Genomic DNA, 25057 nt, shown 5'->3' on the forward strand with positions numbered 1-25057 from the left:
CAGGTTTAAGGGGAAGGACACAGGCACCAGTTCTTAATGGGAGGAATGTCAAAGGACATTGGGGTCATGTTTTAAAATCACCACAGACTGACTACACCCTAGCCAAGGATGCAGGACTGAACGATGAAGGCTTGATGCTACCAATGGGGCGGAGAGGGGATTCTGGACTTAGGTTCTGCACTTTAATGGCTTTTTAAAATGTAACGAGCTGTGGAGCAACAGGAACTCTCATTCTTGGTGGGAATGCAAGATGGTACAGCCACTTTGGAAGACAGTGTGGCAGTTTCTGAAAAAACTAAACACTTACAATACAACCCTGCAATCATGTTCCTTGGTATTTACTTAAATGAGTTGAAAACTTATTTTCATACCAACACCTGCACACGATGTCTATAACAGCTTTATGAGTAATTGCCAAAACTTACGCACGACAACGATGTCTTTCAGCAATTGAACAGATAAACAAACTTAGGCCAACACCCTAAAGTCTACTCCTTGTCTTCCTACAAGGTATTCAGGAAAGTTCTCTGGGATCCCAGAGGCCTTTGTGGGGAGAGTTGTGGTGTGTGTGTGTGCTGGGAGGGGTGGGGTTGGGGTTGGGTGACCAGAGGCTGGGGACAAGCACAAGGATGGTCACCTGTGAATCCAGGACCCTACTGGTTCCTTCTGCTCACACACTGGGTTGACTGTGTGTGTGTGTGTGTCTCTGTTTCTATTCAGATCCCGGGGTAACTGAAGGCTGGCAGCTGTGGGAGTGGCTGCATAGTGCACCTTGCTCACAGCCCTCCTGGTCAGAGAAAGCCACCATGGGACACTCAGCCCCACTTGGGGTAAATGCCTCCCACCCTTGAAGCAAGTATCCTGACAGGATGGAATCTTGGACTCTTTAACCTTTTTTCCACTGATCAGACTGGCTGCCAGTGCACCTGGCTAGTTCCTGATGTCATCGGCCACCATGGCATGCTCCTGACAGTGACCAGATGTTCTGGGGCCCAGACCTCTTGCTGCAGGTCAGGATCCCAGGGCAGGCCCAGCCCTTCCGAGCCTGCCCACCGTCCTGGCTCCCTGCGGCGTGTGTGTACGTGCGCGTGCTGCCCCTCACACCCCTAACCAAAGAGTTTGTACCCAAGGCCACTGGGTCGGAGGGAGCCAGAAGGACCAAGTGTCCCCCTCCGCGCTTGCTCCTCCGCTGGGACTTGAGCGCCACCCACAGGTTTCTGGGTGCCCGCACCGAGCCTGGGCCAGCTCTACCCTACCCGGACACCATCGTCCCAGAGGGCTCTTTCCATCACTCTAACCAAGGGAGGTGAGGAGATGACCGGGCACCGACGCCACGTTGGCTTTCGCAGAGCCACAGCAGCACCGCACGGGGACCTTCTTAGGGACGACGGTGACATGACATGCCTGAGGCCACCACGACGAGCTGGCAAAAACCAACCACGGGCCTGGTGGCAGAGCTTACGGTGCATGGCACGTGTCGCCACAGCAGAGCCCTGTCGTGCGCCAGGAAGTGTCGGAGCCGGCCCTGCACTTCCGAGTGGGCAGAAGTCCCCAGCACCCTGTGCTGCTGGTGTCAGCCCGCACGGGACGGACAGGGACTCTGTGCTCCAGCCCTGAGCCCAGGCCCAGCCGACAGAAGCACCAGGGGACCCTCCGCGTCCCATTTCCTGAGGCGCACCCGGGACCAGCGCCTGCAGCCCGGGAGTCACACCCTTCCACTGCCCTGCTCTTGGTGCCTACCTAACTGGTAGGATCCAAGCGACAAGAGATAGGTCCTAGCAGAAGCCCTTGCTGTGAAATATTTTCCTACGAAAAAGAAAAAAGTGATTAATCAGGCTTACGTTAATGCTAAAACATGAGCTCTAGGAGAATGAGAACTGGAAGAATCACAAGACCTGGGCCACAGAGCAGATTTAAACTCCGAGGAATCTCACACCCACGCATCGCCCTGGCTGCTCTGGTGGGTTAATCGGAGCAGGGAGAGCCCCAGTCCCAGGTGACACTGCAGCCGACATGTGAACAGCGCAGAGTGCCGGCCCAGGGAGCCTTTCGCTCCACTAGCTTCACTCAGAGCACTCTAAGGGGATTTCACAATGAACTTGCACATTTCAAAAAGGAATGTCATACCTCAGACCTCTCCCTTCTCTTCCCAAAATGGAAGTGAGTATCCTTTTCTTTTTATTTTTGCCAGTGAAGTCTGCTGTCTCCAGTATTCCCAGGTTTCTAGTTAAACCTGAGGGTGACCCCGTAAACACGGCAGCAACCAGTGGTCACCACGATGTTGGGCAGTATTTCTTGCTGACGAAAATGAAAATGATATTGGCGAGCACACCCAGCCAGGTACTGCCGCCACATTCTTCCTTGCTCAGACTGCCCCTCAGGCAGTGGCACATGCCTGTAGTAGTGCAGCTGTTTGCAAATGTCCAGGCGGTTTCCTGAAGCAAGCCTGCCAAACTTGGGCCCAGCCCAGGCCCAGCGAGAAGTGCCTTCTGAGGTCCTGGGTGCAGCCTCGGAGCAGGGGCTGGCCCACACTGATCCCATACTCCTCCACATGGACCGGGCCAGGGCTAGGCCACACTCGAGGAAGCCCAGCTTAGCTTGTGGAGTTTGCATTTGGGCCTGGAAACACAGATAAGCAGCTTATGATGCAGATAAACTGCAGAGCCGGACTGCAGGCCGCGGCCACGTGGGCTGTGCAGAGACTTGCCCTGTGACTCTGCTGGGGGTGGGCAGGGAGAAGCAGAAGGCACAGCTGGCCTGACACCAAGTCCTGGAGGGTAGGGAGGGCTCTCTTCCTCTCTGAGGCAAGGTTGGGGACTGTCCATGCACAGGAAACTAGAGGTTTTTGTTGGGACTCTAAGGGTGAACAGTGCCAAACACCATGTGAAGTTCTTGTAAATCTAAGCAGAACATAGCGTCACACACATTATAAGCACACATCCACTATCACTTTTATCCGCAGAAAAACAAACGTGATGCCTGCCACCACGTAAATTAATCCGTAATTCAAAATGTTGGTGGACTGTCCAAGTGAAGAGTCCACTCCTAGCACAGATGGGCCTGTGTTTCCTAGTTTCCTATCTAATGGGTTCTGCTGCACCAATTTTGATCTGTCAAAGTGAACTATAACTTTAGGCTTCAGCTATAACTTTAGGCTTCATAAATTGAATGAGTAAAAAGTTTAACTGAAAATGACACATAACTGTCCATCCTCTTGGGCAAAAAAGAAGCTATTTCTATGAAAATCAAAGCCCCTCCTTGTTTATTTTTAGAAGGAGTAAAGTGGTATAAGAGAAGAAAATAGATAATTCGTAGTATTCATGAAGCTAAAATAAAAAGAACTCTCAGGCAATTGCTTCTGATAGCACAAAGAGAGCAGAGACAGCCAGCGCAGCGGTGTGGCCGTCCCACACAGCGTCCCTGGGCCTCGCCTCTGGTGGCTTTGCGTGTCCTCTCTGGGGCAGCAATTTTGGTCCGAGGACCCTTTTATACTCTTTAAAGCTCTCCAGGATTCTCACTAATTTTTATCTGGGTTATATATATCCTCTCTATCATGTTGGAAATTAAAACTGGAAAAATTGTAAATAAGTAATACATTTAAAATAAAAACCTATTATTTGTTAACATGGATACTATTTTGAAAAATTACTTTCCAAAACAAAACACCGTAGTGAGAGGAATAGCACTGATGTTTTCCTTAGTCTCTTTACAACCTGGCTTTAACAGGAGACAGCTGGATTCTCCCTCCTGCTTCTGCAGTCCCAGATCGCCCTATGTTTTGGTGGAAGGATAGGAAGAAAATCTGGCCTCATAAAGATACATAGTTGCAGGGAGAACCTCATGGAAGACCTGAAAGGGCCTCAGGAACCCCGGGGGGCCTCAGAGGAGACTTTGAGAACCACTGTGCTACAGGCAAAATCCACTGGCCAGCCCACTGATTCTGGGCTTGGCCACATGGCTGGCTTTGGCCAGTGGAATGTGGGTGGAGGGGACGGTGCAGTTCTGAGACCTCTTGCACCTGTGTCATCACTGTGCTGAGCAGGCCCGGGTCCAGGAGAGGCGCATGAAGCATGGCCCTACCCAGCCCACACTCCGGGGGCATCGGCTAGGGTCAGCCAAGCCAGGGGCATGAGTGAGATGCAAACGCTGCTTCTTGGGCACCACTGACTTTGGGGCAATTCTGCCATGCGACAAAAGCTGACTGACAACAAAAGGGATGGTGATTAAAAAAATAACCACACAGCTTACAGAAATTTTGAGCCAAGCTGAAAATAGGACTAATCCTGGCATTCACCAATTCAGTCATGGATAAGCTCCCAGGAAAAATCTTTTCCTCTTTGGCTCTTCTCTGTTGGTGCTAAATATTCTTTCCCTATTGGGAGGCCGAGGCGGGAGGATCATTTGAGGCCAGGAGTTTGAGACTATCCAGGGCAACAGCAAGACTCTGTCTCTATTAAAATAAGAAAAAGTTAGCTGGGCATGGTGACACATGCCTAGAGTCCCAGCTACTCAAGAGGCTGAGGCAGGAGGATCATTTGAACCCAGGTGTTTGAGGTTGCAGCGAGTTGTGATGATACCACTGCACTCCAGCCCAGGTGACAGACTGAGACTCTGTCACATAAAAAAATAAAGAATTCTGTCCCTGAATAAAGAAACTGTCTCTGAACATGAAAGTATGTATGAAATATACATTCTATTGCTTTGATCTGGTACCACTCACCCCAAGTTCTCATGCACTAGACCTGTGAGCCGTTTTTCCTACCCTGTTCTCAGTCCTTCCCTTTGCAGAGTACTTGCCACACACAGCAGCTCAAATCCTACCCCCTGGCTGACTGGACCCCTGACTCCAGGCCAGTGGGACAGGAAGCAAGACTGTGCAGACAGACGGGGCTGGCATGGGAGTCAGAGTGGACCCCGAGGGTTCCTGGGCCCCTTGGCCCAAACACCAGCTGTTCCCCTTGGAGCCTTCCATTCTCCTAATGATCACTTCTAGTTTTTGTAACCAAAAAAGTCTAAACTAGACTGGAATGGCTTGACTACCAATGTATCAAATATCAATTTATTTTTTGGTTATACATATCCACCAGTGCTAGTCTAGCTGGTTAAGAAAGCTCAGCCTACAATTTTGTGACAGATGTTTTATTACAGGGAATTAAAATTTAGGCATATACATGACACAAACATTATATATGGTACACTTTCCATGGTAGGAGTTATGATACTACTCACAGAAAGGCCTCAATTCAAACTACATAATGCATATGCTAAAATAGTACACCTGGGGACAAGAGGGAGAACCAAATGGCCTTTTGGTTTTGGTTTAAATAACCTCTGGATGCATTCAAGTAATACTGATCATTTCATGTTCAAAAAGCTTTTAATAAACAAATTCAGAGTAAAATTAATTGAAATATTTATAATACGATTTAATTGTTACACAGTATGTCCCATATACAATCAAAAAACTCACGACACTTGAAGAAAAAAGAAAAAAAAATCTATTGCACCCACAAGTAAAAAGGCTTTATTCATTTTTGGGATGCTGCAATTCAGTATTTATATAAACATTTACACACTTTAGTAAACACAGAGTCCTACATGTAATGCAGCATTACGGGTGAGAAGACCTCTTTAAGTCTCAAAAATAAATGCCAAGTGTCCACACAGAGTCCACGTGCCCAGGCTAATTTCCCCATCATTATTCTCTTCATTATTCCAGTCTTGAGCAGTCTCTCCACCTCCCTCCCGCACATTTTGAGGACTGATGTTTCTCACCAGACACCTCGGACATTCTGCAATCTCAACAGCAGCGCTCTGTCTCCTTGCTCAGTCTCTTGCTGTGTCTCCATCTTAGTGTCCTGTTAAATAATCCTGTGTAGAGTCTGAAGCAAACGAATCCACATCCTCATTATCCGAGTCATCGCTGCTGTCATCGGCAGCTGGCTCTCCCGTAAGGGCTATGCGAGCATAATCGTCCGTGTCTATGGATTTGCAAAAGTGGATGGCGTATTTCAACTTCTCCTCCAGCACCTGTTTACAGGAATACCTGGGCAACTTCAGCAAAAAGAAACAGGTGTAGGATTCGGGAAGGAAGTGGTCAGGAGGGTTGTATTTATCCAATACCTGTTGATGAAAAATATTAAATAATCAGGGACTATGTACAGGATAGCTAAAACTGCAAATCTATTTTATTGTGTTCATTAGACTCTTAACTCACAAAAATCATATTTTTTGCTAAGAATAAAATATCAGAAAATATAATCTAGCCACTTTGAAAAATAAAAAGGAACAACTTATTCCTAGAACTTGTAGTAAAAAATAGCAATTAGTTATCATGATAATTACTTTCTCCTAATCATCCCATGAAGAGGGCCCAGTGGCTCCACCCACCCCTGTCCACACAGGTGAGCCCCCAGCCTGGCAGGTAGGGGGCCTGGGAGGGGCAGGGCAGTGGGCTTAGGCCTGGCACTTGACTGACCACACAGGGAAATGCTTCATGAGTCCATCAGCCCACTTTTGGCCACTACAAATTAAAATACTAGGAAGCAGCAAGAGTTATGGACAAACCTACCTTTTTAAGGGAAAAATAATACATGCTCTCAAAGATCTCCCTGAAAAACGGATACTATTCTAACCCTGGCCAGAGATGAGAGTCAGGATGCGCTTGGAAAGGAGCCATCCTCCACCTGGTCCATCCCCCCAGCGTACTGACTGCCACCAGGGTATCAGGGGAGAGACGGTCATTCCACCTCAGTGCCAGGCGGGTAAATCAAGCTTGTTTCTGACCAGGGAACCAGAGTTAGAACCCAAAGCAAAACTCTTATTCTTGATCTGATGAGTGGTCTGATTTTTCTCTGTATGTAGCATATTACTTAGTGATTCACCTAATTCAACCAGAGAATCAAACAAATACCTTACATAATGTGTGTTTCGATAACAATATTCTAGTGATGGTCAGATAAATTTTTTAAAAATAGGCAATGGTACCCCAAGACCTATAATCACAGAATTTTCAGCCCTGAAATCACAGAAGTTGGGCATTTTCCATTTTCATTTCCATGAAGACACAATAGACCCATATTTCAATCTGCTGCGAGATCATGTGTGAGAAGCATATCACCATCAGCCAACAGCCCAGGGCCCAATGAACCCAGCAGGGAACCTACCTGGATGACAAAGTCTCTGCCCCGGAAGTCAGCAATTGTCCTGGGCAGTCTTGTCCGGCCCCACACAAAGCGAAGAAAGAGGGAGCGCTCTGTGTTGGAGAAGGACTCCATCACCTCCCAGAACCACTGGATCAGGGATGCGGAAGGCTCGATCCCTTTATATGTCGCCACCGACTTTAGAAGATGCAGAGGGATGTCAGGGCTGCCGCACACCTACAAAAGGACACTCTGTCAGGGCCACCTGATACTTTGATGCCTTTCATTTCAGAAAGACTTGATCACTCTTTCTCTCTACTAAGGCCTGTTTGGGGGCAGGGAAAGTCCTGGGGACCCAAGGTAGACATGCACAAAACCCTTAGCCCCAGCCTCCCATGGGATCAGGTGAAGGGGTCACATATTTAAAGTATGTTTTTACTTCAACACTCATGGACATATGTTAGATTTCCAAATGTAAGGTTTTAACTATTAATAAAAAGTTAACTAGTGACAGTTCCAGGGTAGCACAACTTGGGAGTCGGCATACCATCGTCTCCAATTCGTATCCAGTGAACAGAGAAAGAAGGGGGACGGGGACAACTCGGGCCATCCCTTCCCGAACAGCAGCCACCTGCTCATCAAATTCATGGAGTCTGAAAGAAAAAACTCACTTCACATTTCCATCGCTGGAGGCACTGACTTTATTCTGCTAGTACCAAGCCTGGCCCCAGGGCACCGTGGCCACACTCTTCCGACCTGCCAGGACCGAGGGGAGTGACTTCAGATGGCAGAGGAGGGTACCCTGCAGCCCTGCTAGCGCAGCGCCCCTCACAACACAGAGTCCACCTAGACTGCAGACAGACTACAACCTCATGGCTAACTGCAGCCACAACCACTCTGAGACAATTCTCAACATGACGGAGCACCCGGGAGGAGCCAGAATCAGAGAGAGTAAAGAGCACACCCATCTGCCCGGGACAGCCGCCGAATCAGTGCAGAGTCTGGCTCCACAGCAGACAGGACTCGGGGTCGGGGGGCAGCACAGCCCAGGATGCCTGCTGGGACTACCCCCAGCAAGCAAAGCCCACCTGCTGTTCAGGGCCTGTCCAGATACCTCGCGAGTGCTTCTGGAGGACCCAGGGTACCAGGCCGACAGCAGGGACAAGCAGTGAAAGCTGGGGAGGGTTGTGGGGTGCTGACCTGCCACGCCCAAGCCACAGCACCTGAGGGCCTGCACATACTCAGACCTGGCAAAGGCTGCTCTGTGTCATGCACGTGGCCACGTGGGGCTGAGACAGCCCGACACAGCCCTGTCCCAGGAGAACTGACAGAGAAAGCACAGAGGGGTGCACCCAGTGCCTTAAATAGGTATTCTAGTTAGAGCCAGGAATTTCAGACTACAACAATAAATACTCTAACCCTGATCACAAAATAAGCTTAATAACCACAGATCGGCAATAGTTGGAGCCAAATCCATCAGCATTTATTGTACATGATAGTTCTCAACAAACACAGATGTCCAACCATTTTCTGCTGCTTTTGCTATTTATCAAGTCAAAGCAACTGAGGACATGACCACAAACCTGTAGTTTATCGCCAGCCGGACGTACTCCGCACGGTTGTCCAGGGTGATGTGTGTGTACTTGGAGCTCAGCTGGATGTCCTGGCCGCTGGCGCTTGGCACCGTGAAGGGCAGGCTCATGGCCTCAAACTCCTCCGAGGTGGCTTCGTTGTCACGGATGTACATGAGCCCAGGAATAAAATCTTTATCGACCTTTTCAGGAGAAAAAGAGAGTCCACGTGTTGAATCAAGGCTGCTCCCCTGTCCCAGGGCCCAGCCCACCCCAAGCACACTCAGTCCAGCGGGGGCCTTGGTCTGCCTCAGGGTGTGCGGTGAGGCTGTGTGTCACAGGTACCGAGAAATAAAAGAAAGGAGCAACAAGAAAGTACTTCATCCATGGAGCTGGAGAATGAATTCCTAATTCAACCAAGTTCTTAAAATTAACCACTGAGAAAGTAAAGCAGCTTGCAGGGACCGTTTCCTCTGCACAGCCACAGCATGGAGGCAATTGGCTGTGGTCACCGGCTCAGCACTCCCCCGCCCCTCCCACCGCCAGCTTTCTCATCTGACAAGAATGTATAAGTCGCAAAGCAACACAAAAATGAATGGATCTCCCAAGTTCCAGAAGCAAATTGGCCTCATATCTGCAGACCTTCTTTGCTACTCATAGGTGACCACAGCCAGCAGCCCCTGCATCACGTGGGACTGACCGTGAGTCAGGTAGGACCTCAGAGCCTGCCAGAACCCCAACAGACTATGCCTCTCAAGCCCCAGGGGACCCCGTTAGCACCAGGGCGAGTTACCTCACTGAGGTCTGCGATGGTGAGGCTCATCCCAGCCAGCTGCTTCCACACGGGCTCAGCCAGGCTGAGGCTCAGGGGACTCCCGGTCCGGATGGCGATGCCCAGTAACACACCTGACCATTCAAAACACAGGCACAGAAGACACTTGGATTTGATGACAAAACTCCTAGTTCACTCATGTGCCACAGGGCATTAACTCTATGCTGAGGCCACAGTGCTCTCTAAACTAACAATACAAGTCCAAAGATCTAGGTCCTTCCTTAAAACAATGTGTCCTATTCTAAATTCATCATTTCTTTTTGTTCTCTAAGTTTCTAACTCTTCATATTCTTGCCACACACAGGTTTAAGCACACAGAAGCCAATTCTTATTCCTCTCATGGCAAAGCAAAGAGCTGGGGTTTCTCCAAGGTGGTGCCCTGCCAGGGAGCAACAGCCCCCTGAGGAGGGCAGGCAGTGGCGGGACCCTATAGCTGGGAGGGCTCCACAGACCCCTAATGGAGCAGCAGGGAGGGACTGGCTGCCTGCCAAGACCCTGCCCCATCTGATCCTGAGTTTCAGATACATTTTAAATGCAGAAACATGGTATTTCACCCTCTGAGTCCCAAAGGCATCTTCTGGTCCTCAGCACATGGCCGGGACTGCCGGCTGTGTAAGTCGCTGTGGCTGGGCATGGATGGGCCACCACTACTGAGCCCTCAGTGCCAGACAGGGGAGTCAACAACAGCACCCTGTGCACTGCCACAGCGCCAGTGAAACATACACATTAGAAGTAATTTTGATCGGTATGAGCCTCAAAAACTAAAAGCAGATGTTCAAAATATCTACTGTCACCCCCCAAACAGAGCAGACATCAAGCTAACAGAAGGGCGGGCACAAGCCTCGCCAACGCAGGATGGCGAGCGGCGGGAAGGGAAAGCTCACCCAAGAAGCGGAACATGCTGCTGTGCACTGGCGCCCGGGCGGCCGGGTTGAACAGGTAGCAGTCTCGATTGGCCCCGGACTCGTCCCTCCCGTTGGGTGTCACAATCAGCAGGGGCGTGAGTCCGTTCTGCAGCTCCTCACAGATCTCGGCTATGGACTCGCTGTAGCCGCCCCCGCAGTCATCCACGGATTCACCTAGAGGGGAAGAGCAGCAGCCGCTCGCAGCCACCCTGACAGCCCCTGTATGGCTCTGCCTGCGCTCCCTGCAGGCACAGGACACTGCCTCTCGGGGCCACAGGTTCCCCAGCGCATGGAGGTTCTCACCCACAAACTTGACTTTCCAGACACGGTGAGGAAGGAGGAGGCTGTCAGGATTGAATGAGCTCATCTTGGCACACATCTGCCCAAAGACGGACTTGGTGCCATCAGGGCCGGCCAGCCCCCCTTTGCTCCTGGAGCGCTTGACCTGGAGAGGAGGAAAGGAAGTGTGAGAGCACATGGTCTGGGACACGCCAAGGGAACCTGCACCCCAGGGCCACTGCAAGCTCAGCTGTGAAATGCCTGTGGAAGCGAGAGAGGGCTCTGGAAACAGCCCTGAGCTCACGCCTCCTGAGCCCTCTCCGCAGGCCCACTACCAACCAGACCCCCTCGTCTTCTGCAGCCCAAGCCCTTGGAGGGCTCTGGGCCCGCCCTCTGTGGCCCCTTGCCCCAGCGCCGGTGAGTGCATGGGGGGTGCTGCACGCACGGCTTCCCCCCTGCTTGTGCACAGACCCCACTGTCCAGGGTGCTCCACTCTGAACACCTGAATTCACCGTCCCCCATCCCACTCTCTGCACATCATCAGTGACCTGCACGGTGACCTGCACAGCAGCCTCCAGGACTGGTGGTGTCTGAACAAACACATCTTCAAAAAACAACCCAAGTCATCATCACTGTTCAGGTGGGGCAGGTGGCAGCATGTTGCCAACAGATGCAACCTGGCAACACTACACTGATTCCCTTCACGCTTTATAACCTTATCTACTGCCCACTACTTTACCACATGGACGTGGCCATATGGAGCAAGACACCAGGAACTCCAGCAGCAGCCCACCTAGCAGACTAGGACGGAGTCTCAGTGCTCAGAGATTCCTATCAAATGGCTCTAAGATGCACAGATGCACGACCTGACCAGAAAGACACCTTCTGCCCCTCATCTACTCAGCTGCACTGACCCCATTTCCAACCCTCAGGGTCCCCGAGTCTCCCCGACAAGTGCAATCACGTTTCACACCCACAGTTCTCATCCTAGGTAATATTTTTGAAGAGATCAGACTAGGGGCCTTGAGGCCTCCCGCCAGTGTGGACTTGGCTCAGCCTACAGCCGGCGGCCTAGGCCGTGCTTCAGTCACCCGGAAGCTCAGTCTGAAGTGATGTCAAAATGAACAGTTAAAGGAAAAATGGTCATGAGAATTTATTTTTATGTTGACTTCTCAAGCAAAGCTCTCATCATTTTTAACTCATTTTAAGTGAATTCTAGGTTGAGTCTAAACAGCTAATTCTCCTCACAGCACAAATTTCCACAGCCAAGACTAAAAATGTCAGAATGACAATAAAAACATTTCCCTGTAGAATGAACTTCTGTGTGCCACACGCTCGCCTAGAGGCTCACAGACGCCAGTTCCTTAACCCTCACGGCAGCACTTTGAGCTCTGTCCCCTGCAGGAGACTGGGCTATGGAAGGAAAAGGAGCAAAAGGCGTGCACAGTGCCACAGCCGCCATGCGAGCGGAGGGACGGACACCCAGCCTCCCACCTCCCCCTGCACTGCCCTCCCACAGCAGTGCCAACTAGCAGCGGCTGTCTGTCCTCAGTTTCCTTAGACGATGGCCACGTGAATAGTCACGACACTGAAAGGAGAGGAGCCCATGCGGAATGGTGCTTTTTCTGGTCAGTAGTAACACAGTCTTTAATTAATAGTCTTTAATCTAAATTTTCTAAATTTTCAGAAATGAGCATGCATTAATTCTGTAATAAATTGTAACGTAATTAAAAATGTTTTTCTTTACTGACTTTCAGATCTTGTTATAAAAATAAGTCAAATTCACAACAAACAAAAGACTTCCAGGAAAATGATCTATGTTTTGGTGTCTCTGGAACTTTCCACACACAGGTGTCTCCACAGGAGGGGGCTGATATTGAGCACGTTGCTGCAGCCTGGGTAGCTGGGCAGAGGAGCCCACGAAGGCTTTCTGGCTCAGTGCTGGTATCCTGTGCTCACCTTGGATTCAGCAAATGTTTTTTCCCCCTGCTCCATTCTGGTCAGAAAAACACTTCAATTTCCACATTTGTGGAGAACTTCCTGGCTTCAGGAGGCAGCACGATACCCTGAACTGAAGGGAACCTGGCTCTGGAGCAGCCCCCAGACAGCAATCACATCACACACTGGGCTGAAGGTGTTTATCTGATTCTTGAAAAAGCCTAATATAAATTTTTTTGTCATCTACCCAGTTTGCTCTTTGAAACGAGTATTGCACACTTTAGTAACACAAGGCTGGGGATATAAAGATGAGTAGGAAAAGAGGTATTCGGTGTGTAATGACTTCTTAACAATCTGAGATGAGAGAAAGACCAGCAAGGGTGCCTAACCTGGGCCTCACTGATGCCCAGAGCCCCCAGGCTTGGACACCCAGGCTGAGCGCCCCTGGCCCCGAGGAGCCTGCATGCAGTTCTGGGGCAGGTATACTATCCGGGAATGCTCAATCATTCGTGTCAGATGATGCAGAAGCCTTCAGCTCTCCTTACTGACAAACTTTAGTATTTATGACCTAATGTTGCAGAGCAAATCAAAATGATCATCCAAGGTGGGAAAATAAAAGCTTTTTTATGAAACTAATTAAACAGCCCATTTATTTGTGGAAGTGGCTGACTGGCCTACAGCTTCGCATTCAATCCTCTGACGTCCGTGAGGAGACCAGTTCCATCAGTGTGGTCACATGTGCTGTCCAACAAAGGACAAGAGTTTCATGTCTCAATTCAAAATGCCCCCAAGTACAACTCTGAAAAATTTCCAGTCATGTAATCAACATGAGGGTAAAAATCATGTGTTAATACAAAGGTACAGGAACAAAGAATTTGTTCTTCACGGCTCTCTGTTTCGGGTCCAGAGGCAAGCGAGGCCCGTTTCCATCGAGCATTAAATGTCAAGTGCCGCACGCTATCAGCATCAATGGCCAGGGGCGTCTTTTTTTTAATTAATTTTTTTTAACTCTGAGTTTATGTACAGTGGCCAGCAGTATACATTCAGAAATGGTATAACTTTTCAGTTTTTTGATTGCTACCATGAGACAGTATAAGAAAACCACTAGAGCCGGGGAGGGTGTGAGGACGGTGGGAGCGTGAACTGTCAGAGCCCATAACTGGATGTGATACCAGGTTATGACTGGGCCTCTGACCCTCTCCACTTCTTGGAACTTAACCTAGAGGGTGGCTGAAGACGCCCGTAGACGACCTTGCCTGTGTCAGAGAAAAGTGGGCACAGCTTTCCAGCCCCCAGCAGAGGAGTCTGACAGAGCAAACCCGGACGCAACCGACAAGAGCAGAGCAGGCAGCTGTCGCGCACAAACGACCCACAGAATCCTGCTCCAAGGCATGGAGGAGCTTAAGATGCATTAAGTGGAAAATAGCCAGTTACAAAATAGAGCGATCCAGTTTTGGTTGTAACAAATACACACACACTCCACAAAGGTAACAGCAGTAGTTATCACTGTGTGGTGGAAATATGCCTGATATTTATTTTACCCTTTTTGGCTTATCTGTACTTGTGCTTTTGGATTATCTGAAATAAATCTTTCTTACTTCCATTATAAAGAAGCACATTCACTTTCCTGGAAGCCTCAGCATCACAGGACACCACAAGCATGAAGTGCCGAAAAAGGAAGGTGGCGCCTGCTCTTTAAAGTAGGGGCACACAGGAAGGCCGCTACGAGTGCTCTCCACCCACCTCAGGCTGCGGGGACACCACTTGCTCCCATGAAAGCATCACTTCTAAGACTGTCAGACTCAGAACAATCTCCACGTGTTACCTGAATTCGGTTCAACTCCACAACAGGCCCGTGTTGGCGATCTCGCACCATAGTTGCTTGTACCACTTTTCGGAAAGCTGCCTCCTAAAACGTGTCAAACAGACAAAATTTAGACTCCAATACAGAAAGCATCACCCATAGAGAAATCACGCAACAGTTGTGTTTAGAATCTTCTGCTTTGAAAGTCAGACTTTAACAATAGAAAACTGCCATCCCTTTCTCAAACTGTGAGGCCACAGGGAAGTGGCCTGGCACTGACATGCATGGGGGTGGACAGAAGAGCAAGTAATGCCAGCGGCTGGGCACACAGGCAGGGTGCCCCTCAGGAAAGGAGGCTAGAGGAGCCCACCACAAGCTGGGCACAGAGCAGGGAGGGCCGTGCCCCAGCAAACACCTGCTCTGACTCAGGCCTAGAACGCCAAGGGGTTCCCTGCCAAACCATAAGTCCACCAGCGGCAGGGAGTGAAATTAAACCACTAACTGTGCCACAAAGCAGTGGCAGGGTCAGGGAGCCCCATGGAGCCAGCGAGGCCTGGGGCGGAAATAGGGAAGTCAGACCAGGGAGGGAAACCCAAACACACAAAGTCCAGGCTGTGAGCACACACTGAAAGAAACCTGGAGTGCCAGGGCAAAGGTGGCTAAGACAGGGAGTCGGGTTAAGCCTGAGCATGGGCACCACAGTGAGGACTCAGGCAGCACCCAGGAGGGAGGGAGGCTGGCACGCCCAGAGGGGTGGGGCGTGGGGCACAGGGCACAGCTGTGCCAATGGAAAGAGGGTTGGGGACTTGAGGGACACTCAAAGGAGGCAGGATCAACAGGCGTCCCAGCCCTCTCTGCCCAGCAGGTGATCACACAGCCCCACCTCCACCCTGCTCTGCTGCACTCAGCCCAGACATAAAAGCAGCTCTTCCTCCACAGGAGCACTCCCCTTCTCTGAATTACCCACTGGCCCAACCAGCCCTCCTGTAGCACTCTCTCTGGCGTTCTGAATAGGAGGTGACACCCGCTCCCCAAACCTCCCCAGCAGAGGCAGACACTTGCCCACACCCAGGAGCAGAACAGAGGCTGCCTGCACAGTCCCTGCTGCTGGTGCCTTTCATACGCCCTCAGCGCTCCCCTGCTCTCCTACAGCCTCAGCATAGGAGCCGGATGGGCTGCCCACCCCCAACCCCACACACCCCATGTGCTGGCTCACACCTACCCACTGTGCCCCAAGTCCACGCACCCTCAGCTCACAGCCCGCATCACACTCACAGTGCCACGTGGGATGTATATTGCCTCTCACTTTTTTTCTCCCTACAAAGAAAGGCTTTCTTCTCTCTCCCTGTCTACTATCACCTCCATTTTGAAGGATTAAAAAATGAAGGTTAAAGTAACTAAGTTTACTGTTTTTTATTATTGAAAATGGTTGAAATTAAGTTTCATATCAATTTAACCTGCCCCCAGTTTCTTCCTGCTCCCATCATCAGAGAGATAATCTTTCCATTAAATACCACTCGGCACCCTCAGGCACACATAAAAGTAAATGCATGGATGGCTCAGCGGGTGTCCTCATGCTACTTCCCCACAGGCTTCACGTGAGAAAATAACAGGTGTAGGCCTGGGCAGGCAATTTATAGACTTTTTTTTTTTTTTTTTTTTTTTTTCTGAGACAGAGTCTCGCTCTGTTGCCCGGGCTAGAGTGAGTGCCATGGCGTCAGCCTAGCTCACAGCAACCTCAAACTCCTGGGCTTAAGCGATCCTACTGCCTCAGCCTCCTGGGTAGCTGGGACTACAGGCATGCACCACCATGCTCGGCTAATTTTTTCTATATATATTTTTAGTTGGCCAGATAATTTCTTTCTATTTTTAGTAGAGACAGGGTCTCGCTCTTGCTCAGGCTGGTCTTGAACTCCTGATTTCGAGCGATCCACCCACCTCGGCCTCCCAGAGTGCTAGGATTACAGGCGTGAGCCACCGCGCCCGGCCAATTTATAGACTTCTGTATTCAAATAAGGTGTTCTGAATACACATTCTGATTGCATTGGATTGTATGTCCTGATTGGATAAGAGATACCCCATAGACCAACTCTGATTGGTCAATCTGCACCAAATTTCTGCCCAGTCCTGCACCAGCCATTTTCATTGTTGGAGCTTATCCTGAGGACTTCTCCATCTGCTCCCATGGCCTGTGTCTTGCACATTGCAGATCTGCGTGGCTGGATTCATCATGACAAGCGCTGCCTCAACCCACTGCGCATGGAACTTTGCATCCTGCAGTGAACGGAAGGCAGGGAAAGAGTCAGCTGGCATAAGGGAGGGACCTAGAGCTGAGTGGTGGGGTGCAGTGAGTGGCAGCAGGGGCTCCTTACTGGACTCAGCCCCAGTGGATGGACAAGAAGCTGCTGGCTATGCTGGCCACCCACACCATTTGCTTCCAATGCCAGCCAGTGGTGACCCCAGTCTCTCGATCTTCTGGCTGAAGAACTGCAAGAAGTTCCAAGGAAAGCATCGGGAGCATCACATCAGGACATCAAGGATTCATGCTGTTCTCAAGTATGTACATGGTGATTCACTTGTTCAGCATCAGAAGCAACTCCAGCACAATCACAGCACCAGCTTCTCCCCAAGAACCTCCCCAGAGAAAAGGAACACCTAGACTATCCTGCCGCTGATCATCCCCGGGCAACCAATGAGGAGGAGTACTTGAATTTTTTTTTTTAAGAGAGGGGCAGTCTCGCCATGTTGCCCAGGCTGAAGTGCAGTGGCCATTCACGGGTGTGATCATGGCGCACTACAGCCTCCAACTCTTGTACTGAACTGATCCTCCCACCTCAGCTTCCCAAGTAGCTGGGACCACAGCATAAGCTATAACCATGACTGAAGTAGGCTCTGCACCTGAAGTGAAGGAGGACTCTGACCAGTTAGGAGCAGATGTAACCAAGGAGCAACCTAAAGAAGTAGCAGCAAACCAGCAGAATCAGTCATCTGATGCAGAGGAGGGGAAAGGTTCCCAGCCTTCTCCTGTAGCTGAAAGCCAAGTAGTGTACGCTGCCAGAAGAGACAGAAGGCACGATCTGTGAGAAGGGGTATTGCTTGATTTATACCCCCATGGCTTAAAAAACTTAAGTCACATACCTTATTAGTGGCCAAAGATGGAGGAGATAAAAAAGAGACTACCCATGCTGTTATGGAAGAACAGGTCTTGGATAAAGAGGAATCTTTTCCATAAGAAGAGAGACAGGCCAAGGGTGATGCTGAAGAAGTGGCTCAGAGGAAGCAACTGGAGATTAAGGTTGAAATCAAGGAAGAAAAACCTTCTGTGAGCAGAGCTGAGACACAGCCTGCTGAATTAGTAAGTAAGGAGAGAGAAGAGGATAAGGTAAAAGAAATACAGGAAGATAAATCAGAAGGAGCAGTAGCAAAAAGAGAGATCAAGTACAAAACAATGAGCTAAAAGCAGAGAAGGCCTCTCAAAAAGCCACCGGAAAGACCAAAACTGTCTAGTGTAAAATGGTCTTCTTAGATGGCACCGAATACAGCTGTGACCTGGAGAAACATGCTAAGGGACAAGTGTTATTTGATAAAGTGTGTGAACACCTCAATCTCTTAGAGAAGGACTATTTTGGACTTCAGGAAAACCCTGAGAAGAAAAACTGGCTAGATCCCGCACAAAAAATAGAGACAACTGCAAAATCTCCCCTAGCTGTTCACTTTTAACGTGAAGTTTTATCCTTGTTATCATTTTCAATTGACTGAAGATATCACCAGAAACTTGTTGTGCCTTCAGCTCCGGCAGGACATCGCCTCTGGCCGCCTACCCTGCTCCATTGTGTTTCATGCCCTCCTGGGACCCTACACACTGCAAGCTGAACTTGAAGACTATGACCCAGAAGTTCTTCACAGTTGACCTCAGTGAATACCAGTTTGCCCCCACACAGACTAAGGAGCTGGAAGAGGAGGTGGCAGAGCTGTACAAAACCCACAGAGGCTTGTCTCCAGTGCAAGCTGATTATCGGTTCATAGACGATGCAAGGAGACTCCCCATGTATGGTGTTGACCTACATGATGCCAAGGACTCAGGAGGGGTGGACTTCAAGCTGGGCATGTGTGCTGACAGCCTCCTCATTTACAAAGACAGGCTGAGCCTCTATCATTTGGCTTGGCCAAAAATCTTGAAAATTTCCTATATGCTCCGTAACTTCTATATTAGAGTTAGGCCTCCTGAGATGGAACAGTTTGAGAGAACCATTAGATTCAAACTGCCAAATAACCAGGCAGTGAGAAGGTTATAGAAAGTGTTCGGGGAGTATTACACTTTCCACAGACTTCAACAGCCACCAAAGGCCAAGTTCCTGATCTTGAGGTCCAAATTCCGCCACAATGGCTACACCCAAGCACAGACCCTCCAGACAAACACCCTCATAGATAGGCCAGCACCACACTTTGAGCACACTTCTAGTAAACGGGTCTCCAGGAGTCTTGATGGAGCTCTACTTGGCATTGTGGACCATGGTCTTACGAAGGATTGTCCTGTCTGTCCTGGGGAGATTTCAGCACATGGCCCTGAAGTTGTCAGCACTGCTATGGTACAAGATGGGGACGATACGAGGGAAGTGAGAAGCCCAACTAAAGCCCCACATTTGCAACTCATTGAAGGAAAGGCACCAGTGGTAAAAACAGAGATGGTAACAATTTCTGATGCCTCATAAAGGACTGAAATCTCCACCAAGGAAGTCCCCATTGTCCAAACTGAGACCAAAACCATCACATTTGAGTCTCCACAGATTGATGGTGAGGCTGGTAGTGATTCGGGCACATTACCAACCACACAAACCATCATACCTGAGTCTGTGTGGACAACAACCACCACACACATCACCAGGACTGAAAAAGGTGGCATGTGTGAGACAAGAGCTGACAAATGCATCACAGTCACAGGAGATGCAGATATTGGTCATGACCAGATAAAGAAGGTACTGGCTCGAGTGATCAGAGAGACCAGAGAGCTGCAGCCTGGCACAGTGATCAGAAGTATGGTGGTGTTCAATGAAAAGGAGGAGAAAGAGGAAGACTAAAGTAAGAAAGTCACTTTAAAATAACATTCAACTTTGTGAACCTGAAGAATTGTGACCATTCTGAGTCTTAATGCCACATGCTACGACTGGTAATAATGACCAGAAGCCTGAAGAATTAAAATGCCAACACCAAACCTCACCTTAACAGTTCTGGTCTACATTGTTCTCGCCCATTTCAGTATATTGTTATGTTTTATAGAACTTTTAAATGTTCTTAGTTCTTTCTTTTGGTTAATGAAGGGGCTTTGTTTTTGTTTCCTGTTTACTTTGTGTAACTACCTGCTTTTTATGGCTCATTTTGATTAAAGGACAGTGAACGAGGCCAGCCACGCTGGTAGGTGCTGCTCACTTGAACAGGTGCTGTTGTGCAGAAAGGAAACTCTGTGACTAATTTAGGTAGTGCCTTTCCTTCTTCCAGATTCTTTCCGTGGAATTCTTACAGTAAACATTTAGGGAGTTTTCCAATGTCAGTAAACATACTGTATGAGAAAATATTAATACAGATTAAAAGCATTTCTTACATTTTGAAAATTTTCTAAGATGTTTTAGAATTTCACTGGGGATATTTTTCATATTGGACCCTTTTGACCTTCCAGTCCTGTAACTTATTAACTATATTGAACATTTTTCCCTTGATCCTATGTGTAGTTATGATGCCAAAATAGATTTATAGCAGCTTCAAGTTGTATTAAATGATATTTTGCTTTCTGTAATACTGTTATAAAATAAATTTTGTTTATTCTTGAAAAAATAAAATGAAATAAAAATAAAATGCATGCACTTGCCTTATTCAACAGAAATTGTTCTAGCCAACCAGAAACAAGTGAATCCTAAAAAAATTAACCTCTTTGGGCAGGACTCCAAAATATCTAAATTTTATTATCTCACTTAGACCATAATATTTGGTAATAAAATATGTCACAGAACCACACTTAAAGCGTTCCTCATTCCAGTTCTACACTTTTTTTCCTAAACAAAGACCCTCCCTACCATACAGTAACAAGTCCCTTCTAGATGATCTTGTAAAGCTGCTTGCCAGAAACTAACTCCCTAACTTCTGAATCAGGCCTTCCACTTATATTACAGAAAACTCTAATTATTAAAAATACCTAAGGGTCAAAACCTGTCTGGTGACTTTCAGATGCTCTCATTCACAACTATATTCACCACCTGTCAAATTATCATTCCAGTAAGAATCTATTCTCTACCTTACACATCCTAGGACAGAACTTCTAAGCCATCTGCAACTCTTGGCACCCTCTGCTGGTCATCCCTGGGAGAAGTTTGTTTTTCCTTCCCGTGTCAGTGGAGATTTGCCGTAATGCCTCAAGGTCAAGCAAACAGAATCAATGGATGAACAAAGGCTTAGTTTGGGGAATCTCCCTAACCCATCCTTTTGGAAAGGTAGGAGGCAGAGATTACAAGGGAAAGATGCAGTACCATACTATTACTTTTTAATATAAACTCCAAAAAGGCAGAGACTTTTGTCTGTTTTTTCACTGATATATTCTAAGTACCCACAACAGAGCCTGGCACACAGCAGATGCCTAGTGGACATTTGCTGAACGAGCTGTATTCTACATATATATTACTATTAATAGTATAGGAATTTTTGCCGGATTAGAATTTGCTGAAGATACCAGTTTCACCTACAGCAAAGACTGCTGCTAGAGTACCTTTCCCTGAGATATCAGAATTCCTCGTAGAGTGTCGAATCCAACTGAAGGCCCGAGGCCAGTTTCGTCAAGAGAGCCCTCCAGGTCAAACATGGGGATGCAGGGGCAGAAGAGCTCCGAGATGTGATGCAGCAGCAGCAGCCGGTTCCTCAGTGCCAGGATGGGGATCTCCTGCAGGTGATTGTACTCCATGGGGACCTGAGACATTGGAACCACGGAAGTCAACACAGGGATCAAACGCACAGATAAGCCACAGTTTGAAATCCACTTAGGGTTCTGAAAATAATCTTTTCAAAAACAGAAGAGCATTACAATTTCTGAGTTTGGTTTTGCAAATCCTCACATGTTACTTTTAGAATAATAATCTGGCCAGTCTGTTTGAGGCAAGTAATGTGAACCAAGGAAAATGCTAAAAAAAATCACCCTACAGAAACATATTTACTAAGAAACATGTGAGCCGTGTACTATTAGAACAGTTTTGTGTAGTTTATAAGATATGGAATAGATGGTGACATAGTGATACACATAAATGTTGGTTGGCATGAATATTAAGATTCTTAAAAGCACTGTTTTATAACATTATAAACTGGAATTATTTTCACTGAGACAGCTCTGTAAATATGCAATGAAAGAATGAAGCATGTGGGGGGGGGGGGTTATGCCCACTTCGACACATGGGCAGTGACTGTCACACCTTGCCCACCTCCTCACCCACCTGGCCCACCTAGCACTCACCTGTGCGGGAAGCTTGCCAGCACTGGCGGGCTTGCTGGTCGACCAGGCAAGGGTATGTGCTGAGCCGCAGGCCACACGGTTGACCTTCTTACCCTGAAGAGCAGCTACCAACCGAGGCCTCTGGATAGCATTTGTTGTTCCATCTCCTAGTTGTCCCTCATCATTGTCACCCCACGTGTAAACTTCACCTGAATAAAGTAAATTTAGAATAAGAGCTTGTATACCAGGACCAAGGAATGCATAAATGCCAATGTCTTCCCATTACAAACACTATCAATATTCACTGCCCTTTGGGTATTGGCAGTCACCTCTCTGAAGGTCAACTTCACCTGTGACCAACATATGAATATACTCTAATCACACATCCAAAGGGGCGAGCTTATTTCCTGAGTCTCTCCACAGCCCCTAGTCTCAAAAATCCAACAGTATTAGTTCACAGGACTAGGCACATAACTGCAGCAGTTCTCAATCAGAACAAATAATATTAAAACAGATGGTAATATCCCAACAACACAAATTGTTCCTGCATGATAAAGGGAGGAGGAAAAGTCGGTTTTTAGATAAACAAAAATTCATGTTTTTAAAGGAACATGTAGCTCTTCCTATTCATATCCTAAACATAAGATTAACCATTCACAAGAATCATCACACATTCCAGTGTGCCATGCTGAGCCCCCTCCATGAAATACCACCATAGGCCAGGTATAGTGGCTCATACCTGCAATTCCAGCACTTTGGGAGACCAAGGTGGGAGGACTGCTTGAGACCAGGTGTTTGAGACTAGCCTAGGCAACACAGTGAGATCCCATCTCTATACAGAGTAAAAAAATTATCTGCGTGTGGTGGCATGCACCTGTATTCCCAGCTACTCGGGACGCTGAGGCAAGAGGATGGCTTGAGCCCAGGAGTTGGAGGCCACAGTGAGCTGTGATCACACCACTGCACTCCAGAGCCTGGGTGACAAGAGTGAGACTCTGTTGCTAAACAAAAAAGAAATACGACCATAAAAATTTTAAGGGTTAGGTCACTGGTGACTAAGAGAGAATGAGTTTTATGTTCACTGGAGACATTGTTAGCCTTGTCAAATCCAGAAGGTTCCTTGGGGTGTCATGCAGCCAGCAGGCACTACTCTGGGAAGAAGATGCCTAGATACGCAAGGGCAGGGTATGGTCTCCTGCCCTGTCCTGCTCTTAACAATTCAGTCCTAAGCCACGGGGTGGGTGTCAGAGCACAAGCAAGGTGAGGCAGACATCGCCACAAGGCAAAGCTGGATGCAGTGACTCAGAGTCAGAGGGTGAGGACGCTTCCGCACACGCTGGCCCAGCAGGGGAGTCAGCCAGCACGTCCACGAGTGGAGCAGCCCTGAGTGAGGTGCAGACCCACGCAGGGGAGAGGGCAAAGGGAGCAACAGGACACTGGGCACATACAAGAGGAGTGGCCAAATCACTACATTAGGGATAAAGGGATCCAGGTTTATCACCAAAAGAGACAGCAGCTATAGTGTGAAATGAACCCTATGGTATTCAAGTGGACTAGGGGTACTGGTGTGAACTCATAATTTTCAACATATACATTTAAACACAGAAATAAACAAAAAATGTAAATTTGTGTATTGTTTGCATACATATTCCCTAGCTCTGTCCACTGAGGAGGCTTGGGGAGCAGTGACACCCCAATAGCAATGAGCATAACTATCACCCAGATCGTATCTTCTAAATGTCATTTTCCTCTGAAGACACCATGGCTCCTCGGGGAAACGGCCAATTCTAAGCACGGGGCATAAAGAGGACAAGATGAGCCTCGACCATCTTCATGTGCCAGAGCAAGGAAGTACCAAAGAATGACATGGACACGTTAGAAGGAGATGAAGTCAGGCACAAGGGCAAAATTTCAGCATCAAAATAAACGGTAACATATTATACATAACCCATTGAATAAAGCAGGAAACCATGATTCCCACACATATATAAACACATCGATGAATAAATAAAAAGTTGGATTAGAGAGAGATATTTAAATAGATTGAGATTTCCCTACTAAATACTTACTAATTAAAAAGAATGTTTGCAGTGGAAAAGCCTGGCAGGCACAACTAAACCAAACGATTGAAGTTAACAGCAACGGAACAAAGAGAAATTGCACGTCACCTGCAAGGATGAATTAAGAAGATCAAAGATGCACAACCTGAATCTACTAAGGAAACATCAAAAATCCTAAATTGAAGAATATGCTACAAAATAACCAGCCTTCAAAGTATCAAGGTCCAAAAAGCCCAGGAAGACTGAGAAATTGTTACAGGATGATGTCAGGGAAGTCTGAGGAAGTGTGACACAATGTCACCCAAGGAAGACTGAGGAAGTATCACACAATGACACCCAGGGAAGACTGAGAAAGTGTCACACAATGACACCCAGGAAAGAATGAGGAAGTGTCACACGATGACACCCAGGGAAGACTGAGGAAGTGTCACACAATGACACCCAGGAAAGACTGAGGAAGTGTCACTGGATAGAGGAGATGAGAAGGTGACAGCTGTGACCTGTGTGGTGCACCGTGAATGGGAGTAAGGATGAGTGTGAATTTTTGTCTGGATGGCTGTGCTGTCACCCTGCAGCAGTGCCCCTGTTTGTAGAAATATACTCTACTATTCAGGGTACGGGCATCAGGACAGCAACTAACTCGCATGGATCAGATAAAGGTCTTGTAAGGTACTTCCAACTGTTTTGCTTCCAATTGTGATTTGCTTCAAAAATTAAAAGAATATTAACCAAATAAAAAGTGTGTTGTAAGTTCTTGATCAAGAACTACAATGTGTTTCCATCACAGGCCATAAAAGTTCCTTATTCATACATGAAACTCTTTCATCAATGAATGATTAAAGGGTACAAGTTTATATAATTTTCCAAAGGCTTTAAAACGGAGCAAAATTTTGGGAATGGATGTTTTAATGCAAGATGGCACATACATTTATTATCTTTCAGTTCTGTAGGTCAGAACTCCCACATGGGTCTCGCTTCCTGCGGGGGGTCTCACTTCCTCGCTCATTAGGCCGCTGGCAGGATTCACTTCTTTGCAGGACTTAGGTCCAGCTTCCTTG

The 25057-nt window shown here is 48.0% G+C and overlaps 1 protein-coding gene and 1 pseudogene across 1 annotated transcript in view; one reads left to right on the top strand and one right to left on the bottom strand.

Annotated features, from left to right (window-relative positions):
* Positions 1 to 5123: 5123 nt before the first annotated feature.
* Positions 5124 to 25057, bottom strand: part of HERC2 (HECT and RLD domain containing E3 ubiquitin protein ligase 2) — a 171139-nt gene continuing 151205 nt past the window's right edge. Inside the window, exons 84-93 of the mRNA XM_045561084.1 lie at positions 21961 to 22148; positions 21226 to 21423; positions 14493 to 14576; positions 10754 to 10895; positions 10430 to 10624; positions 9507 to 9619; positions 8726 to 8916; positions 7690 to 7795; positions 7167 to 7379; positions 5124 to 6123 (exon numbers count right to left, since the gene is read on the bottom strand). Coding sequence (XP_045417040.1) covers positions 5851 to 6123; positions 7167 to 7379; positions 7690 to 7795; positions 8726 to 8916; positions 9507 to 9619; positions 10430 to 10624; positions 10754 to 10895; positions 14493 to 14576; positions 21226 to 21423; positions 21961 to 22148 — 1703 coding nt within the window. The 3' untranslated portion in view covers positions 5124 to 5850. The remainder of the gene's footprint in view (positions 6124 to 7166; positions 7380 to 7689; positions 7796 to 8725; positions 8917 to 9506; positions 9620 to 10429; positions 10625 to 10753; positions 10896 to 14492; positions 14577 to 21225; positions 21424 to 21960; positions 22149 to 25057) is intronic.
* On the top strand, positions 17015 to 19549 carry LOC123645028 (annotated as a pseudogene).

The sequence above is a fragment of the Lemur catta genome, chromosome 9, assembly GCF_020740605.2.
Source record: "Lemur catta isolate mLemCat1 chromosome 9, mLemCat1.pri, whole genome shotgun sequence".
In the NCBI taxonomy this organism is placed as follows: domain Eukaryota; kingdom Metazoa; phylum Chordata; class Mammalia; order Primates; family Lemuridae; genus Lemur; species Lemur catta.